We start from the raw sequence: 25,990 nt of genomic DNA on the forward strand, positions 1-25,990 counted from the left end.
TCTTCCGACGTTGTCAATGGAACAAAAAGAACGTTAGTATAGTGCAGGATGCACCTGCCAGGCAGACTCCGACAGGATAGGACAAGGTGGAAGCAAACGAGACGACAGCTTGCTTCTGGCATGAAAAACACAAACAAGAATCTGACACTGAAAGTAGCAGGAACAGAGAGAAAATAGAGACCTAATCAGAGGGGAAAGAGAGAACAGGTGGGAAAGGGAGAATGAGCTAGTTAGGGGAGATGTAGAACAGCTGAAGAAGGAGAGACAGAGAAGGTAACCTAATAAGACCAGCAGAGAGAGACAGAGTGAAGAGAAAGGACAGGAACAGACATAATAAGACATGACAGTACCCCCCCCCCCACTCACCGAGCGCCTCCTGGCGCACTCGAGGAGGAAACCTGGCGGCAACGGAGGAAATCATCGATCAGCGAACGGTCCAGCACGTCCCGAGAGGGAACCCAACTCCTCTCCTCAGGACCGTACCCCTCCCAATCCACTAGGTACTGATGACCACGGCCCCGAGGGCGCATGTCCAAAATCTTACGAACCCTGTAGATAGGTGCGCCCTCGACAAGGATGGGGGGGGGGACGAGCGGGGGCGCGAAGAACGGGCTTAACACAGGAGACATGGAAGACCGGGTGAACGCGACGAAGATAGCGCGGGAGAAGAAGTCGCACTGCGACAGGATTAATGACCTGAGAAATACGGAACGGACCAATGAACCGCGGGGCCAACTTGCGAGAAGCTGTCTTAAGGGAAGGTTCTGAGTGGAGAGCCATACTCTCTGACCGCAACAATATCTAGGACTCTTGGTCCTACGCTTATTAGCGGCCCTCACAGTCTGCGCCCTATTACGGCAAAGTGCCGACCTGACCCCCTTCCAGGTGCGCTCGCAACGCTGGACAAAAGCCTGAGCGGAGGGGACGCAGGACTCGGTGAGCTGAGATGAGAACAGCGGAGGCTGGTACCCGAGGCTACTCTGAAAAGGAGATAGACCGGTAGCAGATGAAGGAAGCGAGTTGTGGGCGTACTCTGCCCAGGGGAGCTGTTCTGACCAAGACGCAGGGTTACGAAAGAAAGACTGCGTAAATGCGACCAACAGTCTGATTGGCCCGTTCGGCTTGGCCGTTAGACTGGGGATGAAAGCCGGACGAGAGACTGACGGAAGCCCCAATCAAACGGCAAAACTCCCTCCAAAATTGAGACGTGAACTGCGGGCCTCTGTCTGAAACGACGTCTGACGGAAGGCCATGAATTCGGAAAACATTCTCGATAATGATCTGAGCCGTCTCCTTAGCAGAAGGGAGCTTAGCGAGAGGAATGAAATGAGCCGCCTTAGAGAATCTATCGACAACCGTAAGAATAACTGTCTTCCCCGCTGATGAAGGCAGTCCGGTGATAAAATCTAAAGCGATGTGAGACCACGGTCGAGAGGGAATGGGAAGCGGTCTGAGACGGCCGGCAGGAGGAGAGTTCCCAGATTTAGTCTGCGCGCAGACCGAACAAGCGGCGACAAATCGACGCGCGTCACGTTCCCGAGTGGGCCACCAGAAACGCTGGCGAATGGAAGCGGCGTACCCCGAACGCCGGGGTGGCCGGCTAACTTGGCAGAGTGGGCCCACTGAAGAACGGCCGGACGAGTAGGAACGGGAACGAACAGAAGGTTCCTAGGACAAGCTCGCGGCGACGGAGTGTGAGCGAGTGCTTGCTTTACCTGCCTCTCAATTCCCCAGACAGTCAACCCGACAACACGCCCCTCAGGGAGAATCCCCTCGGGGTCGGTGGAGACCTCAGAAGAACTGAAGAGACGAGATAAAGCATCAGGTTTGGTGTTTTTTGAGCCCGGACGATAAGAAATAACAAACTCGAAACGAGCGAAAAACAGAGCCCAACGAGCCTGACGCGCATTAAGTCGTTTGGCTGAACGGATGTACTCAAGGTTCCTATGGTCAGTCCAAACGACAAAAGGAACGGTCGCCCCCTCCAACCACTGTCGCCATTCGCCTAGGGCTAAGCGGATGGCGAGCAGTTCGCGATTACCAACATCATAGTTACGTTCTGACGGCGATAAGCGATGAGAGAAAAACGCGCAAGGATGGACCTTGCCGTCAGAGAGAGAGCGCTGAGAAAGAATGGCTCCCACACCCACCTCTGACGCGTCAACCTCAACAACAAACTGTCTAGAGATGTCAGGTGTAACAAGAATAGGTGCGGATGTAAAACGATTCTTAAGAAGATCAAAAGCTCCCTGGGCGGAAACGGACCACTTAAAGCACGTCTTAACAGAAGTAAGGGCTGTGAGGGAGCTGCCACCTGACCGAAATTACGGATGAAACGACGATAGAAATTAGCGAAGCCCAGAAAGCGCTGCAGCTCGACGCGTGACTTAGGAACGGGCCAATCAATGACAGCCTGGACCTTAGCGGGATCCATCTTAATGCCCTCAGCGGAAATAACGGAACCGAGAAAAGGGACAGAGGCGGCATGAAAAGTGCACTTCTCAGCCTTCACATAAAGACAGTTCTCCAAAAGGCGCTGGAGGACGCGTCGCACGTGCTGAACATGAATCGGGAGAGACGGTGAAAAAATCAGGATATCGTCCATGTAAACGAAAACAAAAATGTTCAGCATGTCTCTCAGGACGTCGTTAACTAGTGCCTGAAAGACAGCTGGAGCGTTAACGAGGCCGAAAGGAAGAACCCGGTATTCAAAGTGCCCTAACGGAGTGTTAAACGCCGTCTTCCACTCGTCCCCCTCCCTGATGCGCACGAGATGGTAGGCGTTACGAAGGTCCAATTTGGTGAAAAACCTGGCTCCCTGCAGGATCTCGAAGGCTGAAGACATAAGAGGAAGCGGATAACGATTCTTAACTGTTATGTCATTCAGCCCTCGATAATCCACGCATGGGCGCAGGGACCCGTCCTTCTTCTGAACAAAAAAAAACCCCGCTCCGGCGGGAGAGGAGGAGGAGACTATGGTACCGGCGTCGAGCGAAACAGACAAATAATCCTCGAGAGCCTTACGTTCGGGAGCCGACAGAGAGTATAATCTACCCCGGGGGAGTAGTTCCCGGAAGGAGATCAATACTACAGTCATACGACCGGTGTGGAGGGAGAGAAGTGGCCTTGGAACGACTGAACACCGTGCGCAGATCGTGATACTCCTCCGGCACCCCTGTCAAATCGCCAGGCTCCTCCTGTGAAGAAGAGACAGAGGAAACAGGAGGGATAGCAGACATTAAACAGGTCACATGACAAGAAACATTCCAGGATAGAATAGTATTACTAGACCAATTAATAGAAGGGTTATGGCGCACTAGCCAGGGATGACCCAAAACAACAGGTGTAAAAGGTGAACGAAAAATTAAAAAGAAATGGTTTCGCTATGATTACCAGAGACAGTGAGGGTTAAAGGCAGCGTCTCACGCTGAATCTTGGGGAGAGAACTACCATCTAAAGCGAACAAGGCTGTGGGCTCCCCTAACTGTCTGAGAGGAATGTCATGTTCCCGAGCCCAGGTCTCGTCCATAAAACAGCCCTCCGCCCCAGAGTCTATCAAGGCACTGCAGGAAGCAGATGAACCGGGCCAGCGGAGATGGACCGGAAATGTAGTGCGTGATCCTGAAGGAGAGACCTGAGTAGTTGCGCTCACCAGTAGCCCTCCTCTTACTGATGAGCTCTGGCCTTTACTGGGCATGAGGTGACAAAATGACCAGCGGAGCCGCAGTAGAGACAGAGGCGATTGGTGATTCTCCGTTCCCTCTCCTTGGCCGAGATGCGGATACCCCCCAGCTGCATAGGCTCAGCATCCGAGCCGGCGGAGGAGGGTGGCAGTGATGCGGCAGGTGGCAGTGATGTGGAGAGGGGAGCAACGGAGAACGCGAACTCCTTTCCACGAGCTCGGCGACGAAGATCAAACTGTCGCTCTATGCGAATAGCGAGAGCTATTAAGGAGTCCAGACTGGAAGGAACCTCCCGGGAGAGGATCTCATCCTTAACCTCGACGAGGAGACCCTCCAGAAAACGAGCGAGCAAAGCCGGCTCGTTCCAGTCACTAGAGGCAGCGAGAGTGCGAAACTCAATAGAATAATCCGTTATGGATCGATTCCCCTGACATAGGGAAGACAGGGCCCTGGAAGCCTCCTCCCCAAAAACAGAACGGTCAAAAACCCGTATCATCTCCTCCTTAAAGTCCTGATACTGGTTAATACACTCAGCCCTCGCCTCCCAGATTGCCGTGCCCCACTCACGCGCCCGTCCGGTAAGGAGAGAAATGACGTAGGCGATGCGGGCTGCGCTCCTGGAGTAAGTGTTGGGCTGGAGAGAGAACACCACATCACACTGAGTGAGGAATGAGCGGCACTCCGTGGGCTCCCCAGAGTAACACGGCGGGTTGTTGATCCTGGGCTCCGGAGACTCGGAAACCCTGGAAGTGGGCGGTGGATCGAGGTGGAGTTGGTGAACCTGTCTTGTGAGGTCGGAGACTTGGACGGCCAGGGTCTCAACGGCATGTCGAGCAGCAGACAATTCCTCCTCGTGTCTGCCTAGCATCGCTCCCTGGATCTCGACGGCGGAGTGAAAAGGGTCCGGAGCCGCTGGGTCCATTCTTGGTCAGATTCTTCTGTTATGTACTTGAGTGAAGACCCAAAAGCGGTTTTAACAGAAAACAGAGTTCTTTAATGAAAAAACAGGAATGGCATAAATCCTCTTCCGACATTGTCAATGGAACAAAAAGAACGTTAGTATAGTGCAGGATGCACCTGCCAGGCAGACTCCGACAGGATAGGACAAGGTGGAAGCAAACGAGACGACAGCTTGCTTCTGGCATGAAAAACACAAACAAGAATCTGACACTGAAAGTAGCAGGAACAGAGAGAGAAATAGAGACCTAATCAGAGGGGAAAGAGAGAACAGGTGGGAAAGGGAGAATGAGCTAGTTAGGGGAGATGTAGAACAGCTGAAGAAGGAGAGACAGAGAAGGTAACCTAATAAGACCAGCAGAGAGAGACAGAGTGAAGAGAAAGGACAGGAACAGACATAATAAGACATGACACAATATGTCTGCTAGGTGGATCGAGCAGTCAACAAGTCGAGCAGTCAGTTGAAGGAGTAAGCAAATTTCAGCGAGACAACTCAATGGCAAATCCATTAACGCCAAGATAATGGAATTCATTGCCCTTGACAATCAACCGTTCTCTGTCGTGGGTCATGTTGGCTTTTGCGACTGGTCGAGCACCGGTAGACACTACCAAGTGCGCTATTTTTCAGATGTAACTCCTTACCGGAGTTACACAGTAATAGCGTCACTGCTATTAGCTTCACGACATACTGCCGTTTGGGTATTTGCGTGTCAAAATATACACGTCAAATAACACTTTGACAATAACACTATTTGACACGTTAAATAAGCTTTTAATTTGACATGTAAAATAACACAGTTCTATTATAGAATGTTGTGTGTTCTGAATTTGCACGTGGAAGCCAAGCGCCACCACTACTATCAGTAGCACTGTCAAAGCTGTACAAAAAAAGTCTACATACTAGCAAACACCGGCCACGAACGATGTGTTTACAACACCGCGTTAGTAATAAAACATTTGTTTGACCGCAACTTCTGGGGTAGCTAGCTAGCGTTAGCTTGGTACCTAGCTAGCACCAAACTGTAGTCATGCTCATTATTCTTAGCAATGATTTAGGAAGTATTAGCTAGGTAGCCACTTGTTGTTCGCCTATTGAAATTGAACTTCAGTTCATGAAAATAAATAGCTAGCTGGCTACTTAACCCTTTTGCCCAAAGCTAACGTAAGCAGTCAGCTAGCTCCATCTGGCTAGTGAGGCTCGACAGGACCGTGTTATAACGATTAGGCACAATAGTGGAATTTGCAGTTTTCCTTCAAAATTAAGGTACCTCTTTGAAAGTGATGCAGAAGGTTACAATTGGTGGAATCATGCCATATTTAGACTAGATCATTTTAAACAAGGTTACAATGTGGAGCCGTGAAATGGGGTTTCAGTCTACTCGGTGACACGCACATAACACAACTGTGAAGAGTTACGCAAATATTAGAGTTGTAGCTCTTATCACGGGACTGTGACTGTGAAATCAGCTCCCCAGTCAGCCTATGGTGTGTATTGACATTCATATTGCACTGTACAGCTTTACCTAAGGATTTGGGATCAATGAAATGGGATATCAGGCTACTCAATACCCAAGCTATTTATTCCCAACGTCCTCCACAGAGTTATCAGACTCAAACATCCATGCAGAGTCCCACAATAAGACCTACGATGAGCAATCGGGGGAGAAGAGTCTTGGTCAGGGAGGTCACGTCGTAGCTCTTATTGTGGGACTCTGAAACAACTGTGAATTGAGCCACATTTATTGTCAACCTATGTGTATTGAACACTATTCCAAAGGAAAAACAATACTGCATGGATATTTTGGAGTCTGATAGCACTGTGGAGGACATTGGGAAAGAAATAGCTTGGTTATTGAGTAGACTGATATCCCATGTTCTCTGGGTGTCACTGAGTAGACTGATATCCCATGTCATTGATCCACAACCCATAGGTAAGGATGTACAGTGAAATAAGTATGCCCCCAATGCAATTCTAAAGTATAATACATCCAGTGTGATTAACAGATTTGTCAAATTAACAAATTATTGTCTTTTGCTGATTTTATTACATTCCAACCTCGTTTAGCATGATCTATTCAATTATGGCATAATTCTACTATTTGTATTCATTTTTTAAATTGATTTTTATGACCAGCACTGTTTGTGCGCTTTACCAGCATCATAGCATACGTATCGATGAATCGTTGTGACATATGAAATACGAGTGATAGTGTAATCAATGTGCAAAAACTACGTAAAAAATGTATGTCGTTAAATTATTATGTGATGTGCAGTCATATTCAGGTCCTGTTTTATCAACAAGCTTATTTGACACATCAAATAGTGCAATTTGACACGTATCTTTTTGACACACAAAGACCCAAACGGCATTCCACAGAAATCCTGGTTGAGTATGAAATGACTGAACAAATGAACAACGAAACAGCACAGTAAGTAAGTGAAAGAAATAGGTTTTGATTATGTTTTACTGGTAATGGGGACATACGTAAATGTCAACAAAATAACTTTTTGGTCAGTGTGGTGTGTGTGTGTCCAACCTTTATTTACAGTATCTAGGCAAGTCGGTTGAGAACACATTTTTATTTACAATGATGGCCTACCGTGGCCAAACCCAGACAACGGTGAGCTAATTGTGCGCCGCCCTATGGGACTCCCAATCACGGCCGGATGTGATACAGCCTGGATTGGAACCAGGGACTGTAGTGACGCCTCTTGCACTGAAATACAGTGCCTTAGACCGCTGCGTCCATGTGTGTGTGTGAACTATTTAATTGTACTAGAATGCTTAAAAGGCCGTTAAAATGTTAAATATCAGTATCTGTATTTTGGCAAGGAAAATATCGGATATCGGTATCGGCCAAAAATGTCATATCGGTGCATCACTGCTTATTTACATAAGTATTCAGACCCTTTGCTATGAGACTTGAAATTGAGCTGAGGTGCATCCTGTTTCCTCTGATCATCATTGAGGTGTTTCTACAACTTGATTGGAGTCCACCTGTGGTAAATTCAATTGATTGGACATGATTTGGAAAGGCCCACACCTGTTTATATAAGTTGACAGTGCACGTCAGAGCAAAAACCAAGCCATGGGGTTGAAGGAATTGTCCGTAGAGCTCCAAGACAGGAGTGTTTCGAGGCACAGATCTGGGGAAGGGTACCAAAACATTTCTGCAGCATTGAAGTTCCCCCAAGAACACAGTGGCCTCCATTCTTAAATGGAAGAAGTTTGGAACCACCAAGACTGTTCCTAGAGCTGGCTGCCCGGCCAAACTGAGCAATCGGGGGAGAAGAGTCTTGGTCAGGGAGGTCACCAAGAATACGATGGTCACTCCAGAGTTCCTCTGTGGAGATGGGAGAACCTTTGAGAAGGACAACCATCTCTGCAGCACTCCACCAAAGGCCTTTATGGTAGAGTGACCAGACGGAAGCCACTCCTCAGTAAAAGGCACATGACAGCCCTGTTGAAGTTTGCTAAAAGGTGCCTAAACAATTCTCAGACCATGAGAAACAAGATTCTCTGGTCTGATGAAACCAAGATTGAACTGTTTGGCCTGAATGCCAGATGAGTGAGTGGCTGTGTCCAGAACAACATTGGAATGCCTAGAAGACAGTATTTCTATTCGCTTACTTATTTCCAATGTTATCGCTAGTGTCGTGCTGGTTGCTAAAGGAGCAAAGGACTGGAGGTGAGCTGGAAGGAGAGAAACAATGAATCAGGAAGTCGTTTCCAAATGTTACTGGAGCAAACGTTTCCTCTCATCTCCAACTAAATTGAAATCTTTAGTGGCAGATTCAGCAATAGTACCTTTCTTTCAGCAAATTAACTACAGAGACAATGGGCTTGTTCGACATTGCAGCCGGCATTGCAGGCGAGTCGCAACTGACTGATCAACAAATCACCTTTCTTCGGTAATAACTACTCATTATTATTTGTAGGTCAGTCACAATTTATCCACAATGCATCACTGATTTGAGGATCTTGAACGCGGACAATTATCTTATATTTGAAAATTATAAGCCCTCCCAAAAATGTGATGAACTCTTAATAATTCATGCTCGTTGCAAATTACCCTTAAGCATCTCCCCCTTACACACTGTTGTGTCTCTTTGGCTATGCTGGATTAAGTGATATGACTTGCTATTCTATAAAATAATTTCTCTGTAATTAATATTACCTGATTAAGCTAATCGGGTGAACGTAATTAACTAGAAAGTCGGGGCACCACAAAGTAATGTTTATAGAGCTGTTATCTTCCAAATAAACTCTTAGAGACCTAGTAATTTTTTACATCAATAGCAGTCAATATTTAATCGTGACTTTATTCAGTCTCATCTGAAAGTTGTAAATTCTTGGTTATCTTCACGAACCCTGGCTAACAATTTGAATCAGCAATACAAAATTTGATTTAATTATTTATTTACTAAATACCTTAAATAATCACACAGAATGGATCATACATTGATTACAAATTATGTCATAAAGAAAACGTCCCTGGTGGACGGAACAGATACGTTGGCTTGTTACACAAAGAGAGGGGATTGGGTTTGAGTTAAAGAGCAGGAAAACTGAGTAACAAAGGGAGAAGCTATGCTATCGTAAATGGAGAATCGTATGCATTCTAAATAACCGCCCATTTGAAAAAGGAGAATGCAATAAATATTTACTCTGATCTGTGCTTCGGTAGATTGGTCGTCGATGGAAGGCCGGTTTGTCCTTTAAGGATCTCTGGTCCTCTGAAGAATGTCTAGTGGTGAATTGGAGTGTGGAAAATGGATACTTGGTAGTACCGTTGTCATGTGGTAGGACAGATACTCTGTCTGTTCTCTTCTAGCCCATGTCTACAGTTGCTGCGCTAATGCGACGGCTAGGAGGTATCACTTCTTTAGTGAATAAGAGTTCAAAGTTCATACCAAGTTGCCATGCTACAGTGGGGCAAAAAAAGTATTTAGTCAGCCACCAATTGTGCAAGTTCTCCCACTTAAAAAGATGAGAGAGGCCTGCAATTTTCATCATAGGTACACTTCAACTATGACAGAAAAAATAGGGGGAAAATCCAGAAAATCACATTGTAGGATTTTTAATGAATTTATTTGCAAATTATGGTGGAAAATAAGTATTTGGTAACCTACAAACAAGCAAGATTTCTGGCACTCACAGACCTGTAACTTCTTCTTTGAGAGGCTGCTCTGTCCTCCACTCGTTACCTGTATTAATGGCACCTGTTTGAACTTATCAGTATAAAATACACCTGTCCACAACCTCACACAGTCACACTCCAAACTCCACTATGGCCAAGACCAAAGAGCTGTCAAAGGACACCAGAAACAAAATTGTAGACCTGCACCAGGCTGGGAAGACTGAATCTGCAATAGGTAAGCAGCTTGGTTTGAAGAAATCAACTGTGGGAGCAATTATTAGGAAATGGAAGACATACAAGACCACTGATAATCTCCCTCAATCTGGGGCTACACGCAAGATCTCACCCCATGGGGTCAAAATGATCACAAGAACCGTGAGCAAAAATCTCAGAACCACACGGGGGGACCTAGGGAATGGCCTGCAGAGAGCTGGGACCAAAGCCTACCATCATTAACACACTATGCCGCTAGGTACTCAAATCCTGCAGTGCCAGACGTGTCCCCCTGCTTAAGCCAGTACATGTCCAGGCCCGTCTGAAGTTTGCTAGAGAGCATTTGGATGATCCAGAAGAAGAATGGGAGAATGTCATATGGTCAGATGAAACCAAAATATAACTTTTTGGTAAAAACTCAACTCGTCGTGTTTGGAGGACAAAGAATGCTGAGTTGCATCCAAAGAACACCATACCTACTGTGAAGCATGGGGGTGGAAACATCATGCTTTGGGGCTGTTTTTATGCAAAGGGGCCAGGACGACTAATCCGTGTAAAGGAAAGAATGAACGGGGCCATGTATCGTGAGATTTTGAGTGAAAACCTCCTTCCATCAGCAAGGGCATTGAAGATGAAACGTGGCTGGGTCTTTCAGCATGACAATGATCCCAAACACACTGCCCGGGCAATGAAGGAGTGGCTTCGTAAGAAGCATTTCAAGGTCCTGGAGTGGCCTAGCCAGTCTCCAGATCTCATCCCCATAGAAAATCTTTGGAGGGAGTTGAAAGTCTGTGTTGCCCAGCAACAGCCCCAAAACATCACTGCTCTAGAGGAGATCTGCATGGAGGAATGGGCCAAAATACCAGCAACAGTGTGTGAAAACCTTGTGAAGACTTACAGAAAACGTTTGACCTCTGTCATTGCCAACAAAGGGTATATAGCAAAGTATTGAGAAACTTTTGTTATTGACCAAATACTTATTTTCCACCATAATTTGCAAATACATTCATTAAAAATCCTACAATGTGATTTTCTGGATTTTTTCTCTCATTTTGTCTGTCATAGTTGAAGTGTACCTATGATGAAAATTACAGGCCTCATCTTTTTAAGTGGGAAAACTTGCACAATTGGTGGCTGACTAAATCATTTTTTGCCCTACAGTATATGTTCATGCTATATTCTTGCTGGTATAGTTGAAATTCATCCTTCCGGCATGTAGGTTGTCACCTTCACATTGAAATTTGATGCTAATTTCGTTCGATTCTTGCTGAGGTTGGCTTAGTTCTGTAGGTGGTCTTTGTCCTTTCAACGTGGGGACCTCATGTCCACCTGTCCTTGGAACAGTAAGTTACATTTTCATCAAGGGCATATATAGGAGGGGAGAGAAGGGCGTGTTTCATAGTTTATAACCAATGTCTGTTCACATGGGCAGGGCCACTGAGTTGAGCATAGTTCACTCATGAAAACCCAATTCTCTCATTTGGAACCTAAAATTACATATAATCTTTTCACAAATAGTTTCACATTTAAACATTTAAATTGCACAACAATTCAATGTGTAGGCTTTCCAAGATACAGTTTGTCGTCCTATCATCAGCAATAATGTCTCAGACGCCAACTGATCTGGCATCATATTCATTTAGTACCAACGCATATTGTCAGCTGGTTGGATGACCGAAATATGGTTCCGTTCCCATCTGATGTCACCAGACTCTCTCTCAATGTTAACAAAGGGATTTTCAATAGTCATATCAGTAGAGAGAGGAAAAAGGGGAAAGGTATTTAAACCTCCCCCACTCAGGCCAACGTCATGACAACACTTAACATACTATCAAACTGAGTACTGTTGTGTGTGTGTTTGTCTCCCTGCTGCAGATGTACATCACGTTAAAAGTGAAGGCCAAGGGGACCAAGCTGGCCAAGCCACTCCTATCTCTGGGACTTATGTGTCTGGCCTTCCTCACAGGAATCAACAGGGTAGTGGAGTACCGCAACCACTGGTGTGACGTCATCGCCGGGTTTATCATCGGAGGGGCCATAGCAGTCTTCATGGTGAGTGAACCAATGTCTTTATACGAGAGACTTCTGTTTAAAGATAGAAGGATCAGTTCTGTGAATGTGTTTGTTAAATCCTGTTACATGCTCATGTTTATTACATGCTTATAACTTACGTATTACATATTTAGTCCATGTGTATTACTGCTTATTACATGTTTATTACACATTTGTTCCATGCTTATAACATGCTAATTACATATTACGTTTTTTACATATACTCTTCATGATGAGGCCCTCGCCATTTTCAAATGTATATGCTTGTTGTTTGAACTCTGTACAAGTGTTTGTTTTGTATTTGCTACATGTGTAAAATCATGTTATGCAGTCTCACTGTCAGCTCTTCAATTTCTTTCATTTGAATCTAAAATATGATCACGCCGTCATTACTTTTTTCTGGTCCAAGTCAAGTCATCTACATACTGTATATTCATTTACATGGTAAAGTGAAGAGTAATTCTGTTCTTGAACTTACATTGGTGAGGCAATAGAAAAGAAGGCTCTATGAATATTTTATATTAGATGAATGGGAACTTGTTATCTGCCCCTTTGACCGATAGACTTGTTTGGACCAGTGTTTTTCTCTGTGTGTTGTGAGGCCGTGTCAAATCCCTGTCCAAGTCTTTCAAAAGCCACAGATGGTGCAAAATCATTTTCCCATGCTGCCAACATCAAGGGAAAACTCATTTGGATAGATGATGGGAGGCATCAGGTGTTTTCAGTGTTGATATGTCGAACAACAACCACAGCAACTACCAAACATCAGAGTACCGGTACATACCCGATGGATTTATGCGGTTTCATATTCATTCTGAAGAATCCAGAAGGGAACATAATGGAAAGGTGTGCTTTATATTTTAGTCTAGATGAATTTATGAACTGACTAGGTTCCCCAGGTATCACTGAGTCAGACAAGTATACGTGTGTATCTGCCTGGGGTGTGTTCAATTTGAAAGTAAATGATTATTACCCTGTGCTTGCCTGTGTCCCTTCTCTCTCACCATCTCCTAGGTGGTACAGGTTACTCATGTTGTTTCATATTGCCACAAGGCTCCTATTTTAGAGGAGAATGGCCAGGGATAACAACAAGATGTAGGATGAAGTTGCCCCGAAGCACTGATCTAAGGCCTGTTTTACTGTTTCCTTCCAATGATTGAGATTTACATTTACATTTTACATTTAAGTCATTTAGCAGACACTCTTATCCAGAGCGACTTACAAATTGGTGAATTCACCTTCTGACATCCAAATTAAGACATGGATTAGTTTGATCTGGTTTCCACTAGCTAGACACAAAGTCAAAATGGGCTATATTCATGAAAACAAAAAGGAGCTTTTTGGTCTTTGTTTGTTAGGCATGAAGTTAGCAATGTGGTTAAGGTTATGGTTAAAGTTAGGGTTAGGTTAATAATCACATTTTAAGAAGAGAAATTGTCGAAATAGTCAGGGTTTATGACTTTGTGGCTATGGTAACTTGTGACGACCATCTGATCCTGAATCTGCTACCGTGATCCTTATTTAACTGTCTAGATGTTGATGGAAACCCTGCATATCCCTGGCAATGGCTCAGTCCAGCGAGGGTTTTCTTCCTCGTATGGCTGGCTAATTGGGTCAGATGAATGCAGTAGGGCCATGTGGATCTGTTTAGGACAGTTCAAGTGAGCTCCTGTATGAGTGGATTCCTGTGATATCTCTGCAATACAACGTTATTCTATGGTGTGTTTCTTAAGCATTTCTCAGAATGCAGAGCACTATTCTGTGGAGAAATCTATATGAACTGTTTGTGGATTACAAAGTGGGTGTGGATACATAAGCGCTAGATTGTTGCTCATACTGTAGCTAACATGTTTATCCTCAATAACTTCAAATTACTACTAGCACATACTTATCTTCAAAGACGAGCAAATCATTAAAAAAAATCCAGCATAGATGGAGAGTTGTAGTGTAGTTTTTCCCTGGGTAGAAGAGAGGTGGAGGGTTGTGCTAGGTTCTGTCCCAAGTGATAAACTACACTATGGGCCCTGGTCAGACGTAGTAGTGCACAATGTAGAGCATTGGGTTCCATTCGGGACACTAACCTAGTATGGCCTAGTTAACTAGACTGGATGTGGAAAGGGGATACGTGGCTATGGACCAGCATGGGATTTCTGAGATCAAATCACAGGCTAGCAGACGCATATCACACATTATCAGCAAGAAAGCACAGGTGTAAAGAGAACTTGAAAAAATAAATATATGGTTTTCGGGACACGTGTGAACAATTCCCATAAATGTTTTTGTGATTGAAAGTCAGACAGTTTTCCCTTGTAAAAATGTTTTGATCCCTCGTTTATTTTCACCAGTTCTAGCTACATCTGGCCTCCCATCTAGGGACTGACCAGGACCGACCCTGCTTAGCTTCAGAGGTAAACCAGGAGTGGGATGCTGGGTGGTATGCTGCTGGAATGAATGTGCCAAAACATGCCACTGGAAAAAAGACAGTGAAAGCCAAGCCCAGGGTAACATAACCTAAGATAGGGAACATTTTAGGAAAGAGGGAGGTGTTTTATATAATGATGTTATCAGATTATTATTTTTAGCTCAAAACGATTTAAATTGAACCTGCTCTAAAACAATATATTCTCTCCTCTGTTCCGCGAATGTCCCTTAAAATCGTTCCCTGCATTTGGGATTTTTAGATGTGGTCACCCAAATTCCACCAGTAAAAACATTGCTACTGCAACATGTTAACACCATCTTTTCACGTGTGGAGAATAACATTATTTCAACTCCATATGTGAACTTGCAATTCCACATGTGAAAGTGAGATTTTCTTACATATGCAAATTAGAGTTTCACCTTTACATCTGGAATTGCAAGTTGTGGCGTTGTCACGCCCTGGTCTAAATATATTATGTTTATTCTTCATTTATTCGGTCAGGCCAGGGTGTGACATGGGTTATTGTGGTGTGTTTTTGTCTTGGGGTTTTGTGGGATGTCTATGTTTAGTCTATGGCTGCCTGGGGCATGGTTCTCAATCAGAGTCAGGTGATTATCGTTGTCTCTGATTGGGAACCATATTTAGGCAGCCATATTCTTTGTGTGTTTCGTGGGTGATTGTCCTTAGTGTCCTTGTTCCTGTCTCTATGTTAGTTTACACAAGTATAGGCTGTTTTGGTTTTCGTTACGTTCTTTTTGTTTTGTAGTATTTGTATTGATTCGTGTTTTACGTTTTTTCATTAAACATGGATCGCAATCTGCACGTTGCATTTTGGTCCGACTCTCCTTCACCGCATGAAAACCGTTACAGGCGGAAGAATCAGAATTCGTTGGGTAACATAGATAATTAAGATGTCTTATCTGCATAATATGCTTATATGATGTACTTGTTATTAGAATGTATCCAGTTGCACGTCTTTCCTCAGCTGGGGCCCAGTCACCTGGGGCTCAGTCACCTGGGGCCCAGTCACCTGGGGCTCAGTCACCTGGGGCTCAGTCACCTGGGGCTCAGTCACCTGGGGCCCAGTCACCTGGGGCTCAGTCACCTGGGGCCCAGTCACCTGGGGCCCAGTCACCTGGGGCCCAGTCACCTGGGGCCCAGTCACCTGGGGCTCAGTCACCTGGGGCTCAGTCACCTGGGGCTCTGTCACCTGGGGCTCAGTCACCTGGGGCTCAGTCACCTGGGGCCCAGTCACCTGGGGCTCACCTGTCACCTGGGGCTCAGTCACCTGGGGCCCAGTCACCTGGGGCCCAGTCACCTGGGGCCCAGTCACCTGGGGCTCAGTCACCTGGGGCTCAGTCACCTGGGGCTCAGTCACCTGGGGCCCAGTCACCTGGGGCCCAGTCACCTGGGGCCCAGTCACCTGGGGCCCAGTCACCTGGGGCTCAGTCACCTGGGGCCAGTCACCTGGGGCCCAGTCACCTGGGGCTCCAGTCACCTGGGGCCCAGTCACCTGGGGCTCAGTCACCTGGGGCTCAGTCACCTGGGGCTCAGTCACCTGGGGCCCAGTCACCTGGGGCCCAGTCACCTGGGGCTCAGTCACCTGGGGCTCAGAGAGGGGAGAGGTCAGGCTTGTCTTTCACATGTCCCTGGTGCTATGCAGAATATAAGAAAGGGAAGAGGACAGGAGGGAACATTGTCTTCATATGTGAATATATCTTTACCTATTCTTAAACCGTGAAGGGATGGTGTGATTAATGGGGAACCATTTACTTGTCTGTGTGCCAGTCACTCCCTCCTTTGGCATTGCGGGATGTGTGTGGCAGTGTCTGGAACCATTGTATGTCATCTCTGATGTTGCACTTGTCCTGGGATAGTGTTTGACCTGGAAGCCTGGTGCGGGGACCTGCCACCGGAGGGCTGGTGTGTGGAGGTGGCACAGGATGGGCTAGACCGTGAAGGCTTACTGGAGATCTTGAGAGCAGTGCTGGCACAGGACGTGAAAGGCTAGGGAGGTGCACAGGAGGCCTGGTGCGTGAGGCTGGCACCATCTTCACCAGCCGACTAACATGCACCTCAGGACGAGTATGGAGCGCTGACCCAGGTGCCATCAAATCCCTGACACGCTCCGTCGGGCGAATTCCATGCTTAAAACACCAACATAGCAACTCCCTCATTTCTCTCTCCTCCAATTTCCCCATTAACTCCTTCACAGTCTCTGCTTCGCTCACCTCCAACACCGGCTCTGGTTCTGGTCTCCTCCTTGGCTTCTCACGATAAACAGGGAGAGTTGGCTCAGGTCTGACTCCTGACTCTGCCACACTCTCCCTGAGCCCCCCCCTCAATCCCTCAATAAATTTTTGTGGCTGACTCTCGGGCTTCCTAGCCAACCGTGTTCCCTCGTATCGCCGGCTCCTCTCTCCGGCTGCCTCTGCTCTCCTAAGTGGCTCCACCTGTTCCCATGGGAGGCGATCTCTTCCAGCCAGTATCTCCTCCCAAGTGTAACAACCCTTGCCATCCAAAACGTCTTCCCATGTCCATTCCTCCTTTCGCTGCTCCTGCTGCCGCTGCCTGTCACCACGCCACTTGGTCCTGTTGTGGTGGGTGATTCTGTAACGGTTCTCGTCTGGTGAAGGAGAAGCGGACCAAAATGCAGCGTGGTATTTTTGAGACATGTTTAATGACGATGAAAAAAACCGAACAATACAAAAACAACAAACGGAAGGCTGTATAGTTCTCACGTATCTGGTTGTCACGCCTTGGTCTTAGTATTTTGTGTTTTAGTTTATTAGTTAGTCAGACCAGGGTGTGACATGGGTTTATTATGTATTGTATTTTCATATCGGGGTTTGTAGTATTTGGGATTGTAGTTGAGTAGGGGTGTGTGTTAAATAGGTTTGGCTGCCTGAGGCGGTTCTCAATCAGAGTCAGGTGATTATCGTTGTCTCTGATTGGGAACCGTATTTAGGTAGCCTGGTTTTCGCTTTGTATTTCGTGGGTGATTGTTCCTGTCTCTGTGTTAGTTTCACCAGTCAGGCTGTAATAGGTTTCACGTTCCGTTTGTTGTTTTGTATTTATTAGTTTCATGTATAGTTCGTTTGTTTGTTTCACCAATTAAACATGAGTAACCAACACGCTGCATTTCGGTCCGACTTTCTTGCGACAAATGAAGAACGCCGTTACACTGGTGACAACAAACACAGAGACAGGAACAATCACCCACAAAATACTCAAAGAATATGGCTGCCTAAATATGGTTCCCAATCAGAGACAACGATAAACACCTGCCTCTGATTGAGAACCACTCCAGACAGCCATAGACTTTGCTAGATAACCCCACTAAGCTACACACCCAACACCCCACAAAACCCCAAGACAAAACACACCACAATAAACCCATGTCACACCCTGGCCTGACCAAATAAATTAAGACACACACAAATTATTACGACCAGGGCGTGACATAGAGGCGCACTCCCCTCATTGAGCTTGTCCAGGAGTGTGGTCAAGAAGGGATTTAACTTGAGATGGGAGTATCTGGAGTTGACAAATTATTTATGCCATTGTATGAGTTGGTGTTTTTGTGCTATGAAGTACCAGGAACTAGATTGGAACCTCGTCTTAGGGGCCAAACTGAACGATAATTTATAGTGAATGCTATCTGGCTATCTGGCTACGGGATACTCCTTTCTCATTTAAAAAGTCTCACCTTGTGACCCGTTCTAAACATCTGTGGTTTGTTATGTAGACGAGGGGATGGATCTTTGCTATTAAAGATCTCAGTAGCCTTTGTGTTGTGGCTCTCAATGAATCATCTGCGGGTGATTCGTCGACCAACCATCACTATTGCAAAGCTCTCACTAATAAAGATTCAGTTTAAGTATAATTCTGACTTGTGTGATAAGTTTGTCTCTCCTCATTTGATAAAACAGAAATTAATCACCACAAAGTTAACGTGTAAAAAACCATCACAAGTGGAAGTTATTCACATGTGAAACTGTAAATGTGATTTTTACATCTGTGGAGTTTTCTTACATGTGATCCTGTGAATTTGATTTTCAAATGTGATTGAATTTCACATGTGAACTTGCAATTCCACATGTGAAGGTGAGATTTTCACTTGTGAAACTTCATATCCGATTTCACGTGAATGTTTTTAACATGTAAAACCACTAATTTCATATCTGAGGTGAAAATGTTATTCTTCTCCCATGTGAATAGGTGGCGTTAACATGTGAACTATAATTATGGTTTCACGTCTGAAATGTAAACTGAACATGTGAAAACAGCTATTTCACGTGAAAATGGGATTAGCAGATTTGATGTGTTTATATGTAGAATGTGTTCTTTCTGGTTGTGTACACAACATACTGTATGTATCTCACATTACCGCACACATGTCTTTTACCTCTGTGCACTATATTTGTTCACTGGCTATGTGCTTGTACCCTGCTTGTGTTAATCCACTCTCACATGCAATGTTCAGTCACGCCTGTGTCTGGAGAATTTAGTGCCGTGGTGTGAGATCGCAATTTGCGCACAAACAGTTATTACCACATTTGAAGTTTTATAACATGCCATATATCAAGCTGAGGCAGGTTTTTATGCTGCATGCTACAGCAACCTGCTGAGATGATGGAAGTGTGCTGAACACATACTGAAAATAACTACCACGTATACAGTATTATTTATTTATTTGGGATGTAATTCAACAAATGACTGCGGGGCTCTTTGGCCTGTAATGGTAATGGAAGAGTCCCTTTAGATGATATTGTTCTCTGAGTTGCATTTCTCCTCTGTTTGAACAATGCCTTAGATGGTAGTCAGATACAAAAAGCTTGTTTGGGCTCTGGTAATGGATGGAACTCCTGCATGCATGCACACACTCACACACACACACACTTGCATTCAAACAGGACACACACATCACATGCATTCAAACACACACACACACACTCAGGCATGCATTCAAACACACACACACACACACACACACACACACACACACACACACACACACACACACACACACACACACACACACACACTCAGGCGCGCATGCATTCAAACACACACACACTCAGGCGCGCATGCATTCAAACACACACACACACACACACACACACACACACACACACACACAGCTCTGATTGAATTCATATTTTTTGGCAAGTCATGCGAATCCTTCATCTTAGGAAAAAGGACTTATATAACCCTTGTTACGAGAAGAGAAAGGAAATCTGCTCTGCAAAAAACGCCACAGGGTCTCTCTATCTCCATATCCGCCTAACTAACTTACTTATTAACTACAGATGTAGGAGCCAGTTTGCTACAGCAGGAAAATAATCCTTCAGCAGGCCAGTAACAGGAAATGTTAATTAATGGACATTTTTGTAGGAGTTGATACATTTTTTTGTAAGGGAAAATCAAGTCTGACATTTTAAAATGGAAATTAAAACATCAGAAGCCTTTTTAAACCTCATACTACACGTAAAATATGTTCTGCAACAGGGTGATCAAATTAAGATCCTATATCTGTACAGTATCTCTTTTCCTTATCTCTTTGTCCTGTTTTTTCTTTTTCTTTCCCTCTCTCTCTCTCTGTCTCTCGGTCTCTCTCTCTCTTTTGCTCTTTCCCTCTCTCTTCCTCACCATCTCTTTCTCTCTCTCTCTCTCTCTATTTTCCTTTGTCTCTGCCGTGGCTGTGAGTGTAGGTTCTAGGGGTGGTGCAGAACTTCAAAGGGAAGAGCCTGCTGAATGAGATCCCGCCGGAGGAGAGCGTGGTCAGCAGTATTCCTATGATGGGCCAGCCCAGGATCATGGACAACACAATGGAGAAGTACATAGCCTCACAGGTACTGGCAGACACATTTAAATGTAGTAGGCTAAGTACAACATACTGTGCTCCCGGCTCTGCTAGGTACACTTTCCTAGTGTACTTTGCATTTTAGCCTCAGCCAATTCTCCTGTGCCCACCATACAGAAAGACACATCAGATGCATTCTATCCTCCATTCTCTGTATAGAAATATCAACATTTCCACCATTTCCAAGGTGTGAGGGTGTATGAAAATTGATTTAAAAAAATATACATATGTTTTTGGAATACAAAGTACTGTGTCTAACTTGGGAGTACTATATATTGTACAGGTACAATTCTTTTAAGCTCTTTCAATGTCTCAGCCAAGAGTCCACAATCCCGGTCCTGTACCATACACAGTGTTACATTGGGATCAACCACACACATTGTTACATTGGGATCAACCACACACATTGTTTCATTGGGATCAACCACAGACAGTGTTATTTTGGGATCAACCACACACATTGTTACATTGGGATCAACCATACACATTGTTACATTGGGATCAACCACACACATTGTTACATTGGGATCAACCACACACATTGTTACATTGGGATCAACCACACACATTGTTACATTGGGATCAACCATACACATTGTTACATTGGGATCAACCACACACATTGTTACATTGGGATCAACCACAGACAGTGTTACATTGGGATCAACCACACACATTGTTACATTGGGATCAACCACACACAGTGTAAACAGATAAGGTAAGAGTAAAAACCTGTCTCTGTTACCTGTCTGTACAAAGTGTTTTGATAACTACAAAGCAGTGTGTGTGTGTGGAAGTAATTGGCATAAGTTGCCCATTTGCGGTTTATAGATTTGAAGCTAGAGTAACCCTATAACTGACAGGAGATCACTGTTCAGACCACTGTAAGCTAGAGTAACCCTATAACTGACAGGAGATCACTGTTCAGACCACTGTAAGTTGGAGTAACCCTATAACTGACAGGAGATCACTGTTCAGACCACTGTAGCAGGAGATCACTGCTAGAGTAACCCTATAACTGACAGGAGATCACTGTTCCGACCATTGGAAGCTAGAGTAACCCTATAAATGGCAGGAGATCACTGTTCAGACCACTGTAAGCTAGAGTAACCCTATAACTGACAGGAGATCACTGTTCAGACCACTGTAAGCTAGAGTAACCCTATAACTGACAGGAGATCACTGTTCAGACCACTGTAAGCTAGAGTAACCCTATAACTGACAGGAGATCACTGTTCAGACCACTGTAAGCTAGAGTAACCCTATAACTGACAGGAGATCACTGTTCAGACCACTGTAAGCTAGAGTAACCCTATAACTGACAGGAGATCACTGTTCAGACCACTGTAAGCTAGAGTAACCCTATAACTGACAGGAGATCACTGTTCAGACCACTGTAAGTTGGAGTAACCCTATAACTGACAGGAGAGAAGAACACTACTGGAATACACCGTGTTTGTAGATGGATGGGGATACATGTTTCGCAAAATTCAAGTTTTTGTCTAATGACAAAGTTATGTTTTGGTTATTGTTTTCAGTTGAATTCATATATCCATATGCAACAATAGTTTAATCCAGGAAAAACTATAATGCCCTTTAAACACATGTTGCCTTGTCAATACTATTATTACTTTTTGTATTAGTAGTAAGTCATGATATCCTTCATTACTAACAACTGGCTTAATTATGGGATGTTTATTAATGAACTCTGTTCAAATCTCAGAATGCTGTAGCAGGCAACCAGGAGGTCAGGCAGCCAGGCAGTCAGGCAGTCTGGGGAGCAGTGAGCCTGTCTCTAAAGGGTTTTCTAAAACATCCTAATGTGTCAGATGTATTTGGGTCACCTTCTGTACTCTGTTTCCAGATGGCCTATGGCCATGTTGATGTTGAGTGTGGCAATGCATTCAGTGTGGAAATGCATTTAGATATCCTCCTTGCCGCAACGCTACATTGTACACTGAGTGAAACTGCTTTCCATTGGATGTTTGATTTCTATAGTACACCTAAAGTACATCTTGTCCCTCAAACCTACTACAAATTTGATCATTCTTGCCATAAAGGCTTTGTTCATCGTATGCATGCATGCACGCCTCACACACCTCATGTTAGCGAGATGAGGGCATCCTCTTTTGCTTTGACGAATGGCCCAATGCAACTTCCCCTGGACTCATTGTGGATTCATATAGGTGGAGCACCTGGTCTCCACAAGGCACTTCATCAAGATTACCAAGGAGGTCAGCGACTTTATTTCCCTGCAATGCATGGCCTAGCATTCCCTACCACTATAGAGCCTCCAAAGACTAAATCATTCATCTCCAGGAGCTTTGCTGTATGCTTAGAGGCAAATCAGAAGCTGTACAGTGTGTTAGCTTCAACTTCATTCAGGCCCTGTGTGTGTGTGTGTGTGTGTGTGTGTGTGTGTGTGTGTGTGTGTGTGTGTGTGTGTGTGTGTGTGTGTGTGTGTGTGTGTGTGTGTGTGTGTGTGTGTGTGTGTGTGTGTGTGTGTGTGTCAGAGGGACCGGGAAGATTTTAATTTACTGGCCATTTGAGAAATTTAACGGACCCATATGCATTGGATGCGTGACAATGCATCTTAACAGAACATGCAACTAATTGCCAAAATGCAATTCACAGGAAAACACCATTCTTAACAGTGCTCCTTATGTGACAGAGATAAAAATGTCTGTTTGAAACTTAGAGGGGAAATCTAAAGATGCAACAACTACAATGGGTTGCTAATATGACTAGGATTGCGCCATGGGTTCCAGACAACAAAAGAAAGTTGAAAATATGAAAACCAATAGAACAGGAAAGAAATGGCATAGCAGTGGGTCCAATAGGGAAGTAAATTAAAATACAGTGCCTTCAGAAAGTATTCACACCCCTTTACTTTTTTCACATGTTATTGTGTTACAGTCTGAATTTAATATTGATTAAATGTAGATGTTTGTGTCACTGGCCTACACACACTACCCCATAGTGTCAAAGTGAAATAATGCTTTTTTGAATTTTTTTGGAACTAATTAAATATGAAAAGCAGAAATGTCAAGAGTCAGTAAGTAGTCAACCCCTTTGTTATGGCAAGCCTAAATAAGTTCAGGAGTAAAAACAAATCACATAATAAGTTACTTGGACTTGTGCAATAATAGTGTTTAACATTCTTTTTTTATTGACTAAATCATCTCTGTACCCCACCCATCTGTAAGGTGTAACGACGTTCTTCGTTTGTCGCAAGAAAGTCGGACCGAAATGCAGCGTGTTGGTTACTCATGTTTATTAGTGAAACAAACAACGGAACTATACATGAAATAACTAATAAATACAAAACAACAAAACGGAACGTGAAACCTATTACAGCCTATCTGGTGAACACTACACAGAGACAGGAACAATCACCCACGAAATACAAAGCGAAACCCAGACTACCTAAATACGGTTCCCAATCAGAGACAACGAGAATCACCTGACTCTGATTGAGAACCACCTCAGGCAGCCAAACCTATGTAACACACACCCCTAATCAGCTACAAAAAGTGAATTTCTTTCCCACATGTTTTGCAGTATTACTTTAGTGCCTTGTTGCAAACATGATGCATGTTTTGGAATATTTATTCTATACTTCTTTTCATTCAGCCATTAAACTCTGTAACTGTTTTGAAGTCACCATTGGCCTCAAGGTGAAATCCTTTCCTTCCTCTCCGGCAACTGAGTTAAGAAGAAAGCCTGTATCTTTGTAGTGACTGGGTTACACCAGCCAAGGTAACTTCACCATGCTGAAAGGGATATCAATGTCTGCTTAATTTTTTTTTACCCATTTACCAATAGGTAAAGCACGTCTTTGCAAGGCATTGGAAAACCTCCCTGGTCTTTATGATTGAATCTGTGTTTGAAATTCACTGCTCGACTGAGGGACCTTATGTCACGCCTTGGTCTTAGTATTTAGTGTTTTAGTTTATTAGTTGGTCAGGCCAGGATGTGACATGGGTTTATTGTTTGTTGTATTCTTAGTGGGGTTTTTTAGTTATTGGGATTGTAGCTGATTAGGGGTGTGTGTTACATAGGTTTGGCTGCCTGAGGGGTTCTCAATCAGAGTCAGGTGATTCTCGTTGTCTCTGATTGGGAACCGTATTTAGGTAGCCTGGGTTTCGCTTTGTATTTCGTGGGTGATTGTTCCTGTCTCTGTGTTAGTGTTCACCAGTCAGGCTGTAATAGGTTTCACGTTCCGTTTTGTTGTTTTGTATTTATTAGTTATTTCATGTATAGTTTCGTTATTTGTTTCACTAATAAACATGAGTAACCAACACGCTGCATTTCGGTCCGACTTTCTTGCGACAAATGAAGAACATCGTTACACAGGGGTGTGAATAATTATGTAAATTATTATTTTCAATACATTTTCAAACATTTCTAAAAGCATGTTTTCACTTTTTCATTATGGGGTATTTTGTGTAGATGGATGAGAAACTAAATAATTTTAATCAATTTTTAATTCAGGCTGCAATAACAAAATGTGGAATATGTCAAGGGGTCAGAATAATTTTTAAAGGCACTGTAAATTTGCCAAAATTATTAAATTACCCTCTTTATACGGAAATAAAATCAGTAAAAATAGAAAGCATGACAGCCACAGAGGAATCAAGGATCATTAACATATTTTAAATTGCTGTGGATTGTTTCAAATCACAAGTTCCTAGGTTGATGCCTATTTGTTGAGCCCTCAATTTGGGCAGCGCATCTAAAATATGTGTGAAAAAAGCATCTAAAATATGTGTGAAAATGTGTCTTGAGTATAATTTAAAATGTTGAGACAAGAAGAAGGGGAGGGGTAAGTGACGAAGGTATAGTCAAGTCTGTCTCCTGCCAATTCTTGCGCATTCATAGTTTAAAAATAAATTCAAAAATGGACCCCTTTTTTCTGCACAATTTCGTGATTACGATCTTGTCTCATCGCTGCAACTCCCCAATGGGCTCAGGAAAGGTGAAGGTCGAGTCCTGCGTCCTCGGAAACATGACCCGCCAAGCCGCGCTTCTTAACCTGTCTAGCGGAACCCTCGCCAATAGCCAATGAAATTGCAGGGCGCCAAATACAAATCAATAGAAATCTCATAAATTAAATTTCTCAAACATACAAGTATTTGGCACCATTTTAAAGATACTATTCTCGTTAATCCAGCCACAGTGTCTGATTTCAAAAATGCTTTACAGCGAAAGCTCCACAAACGATTATGTTAGGTCACCACCAACTCACAGAAAAACCCAGCCAGAGGAGAGGAGTCACAAAAGGCACAAATAGAGATAAAATTAATCACTAACCTTTGATCTTCATTAGATGACACTCATAGGACTTCATGTTACACAATACATTTGTTTTGTTTGATAAAGTTCATATTTATATAAAAAAAATCTATTTTTACATTGGCGTGTTACGTTCAGTAGTTCTTAAACATGAGGTGATTGTGCAGAGAGCCACATGAATTAACAGAAATACTCATTAATGTTGATGAAAATTCAAGTGTTATGCATGGAACTTTAGATACACTTCTCCTTAATGCAACCGCTGTGTCAGATTTCAAAAAAACTTTACGGAAAAAGCATAATCTGAGAATGGCTCTCAGAGCCCAAATCAGCCAGAGAAATATCCACCATGTTGGGTAGT

At 44.1% G+C, this 25,990-nt stretch overlaps 1 protein-coding gene across 1 annotated transcript in view; it reads left to right on the forward strand.

Moving 5' to 3' along the window:
* LOC135558576 (phospholipid phosphatase-related protein type 5-like) overlaps nt 1-25,990 on the forward strand; it is an 81,995-nt gene that overhangs the window by 50,755 nt on the left and 5,250 nt on the right. The window contains exons 4-5 of the mRNA XM_064992474.1: nt 11,870-12,046; nt 20,183-20,323. Coding sequence (XP_064848546.1) covers nt 11,870-12,046; nt 20,183-20,323 — 318 coding nt within the window. The remainder of the gene's footprint in view (nt 1-11,869; nt 12,047-20,182; nt 20,324-25,990) is intronic.

The sequence above is a fragment of the Oncorhynchus masou genome, chromosome 17, assembly GCF_036934945.1.
Source record: "Oncorhynchus masou masou isolate Uvic2021 chromosome 17, UVic_Omas_1.1, whole genome shotgun sequence".
Lineage (NCBI taxonomy): Eukaryota > Metazoa > Chordata > Actinopteri > Salmoniformes > Salmonidae > Oncorhynchus > Oncorhynchus masou.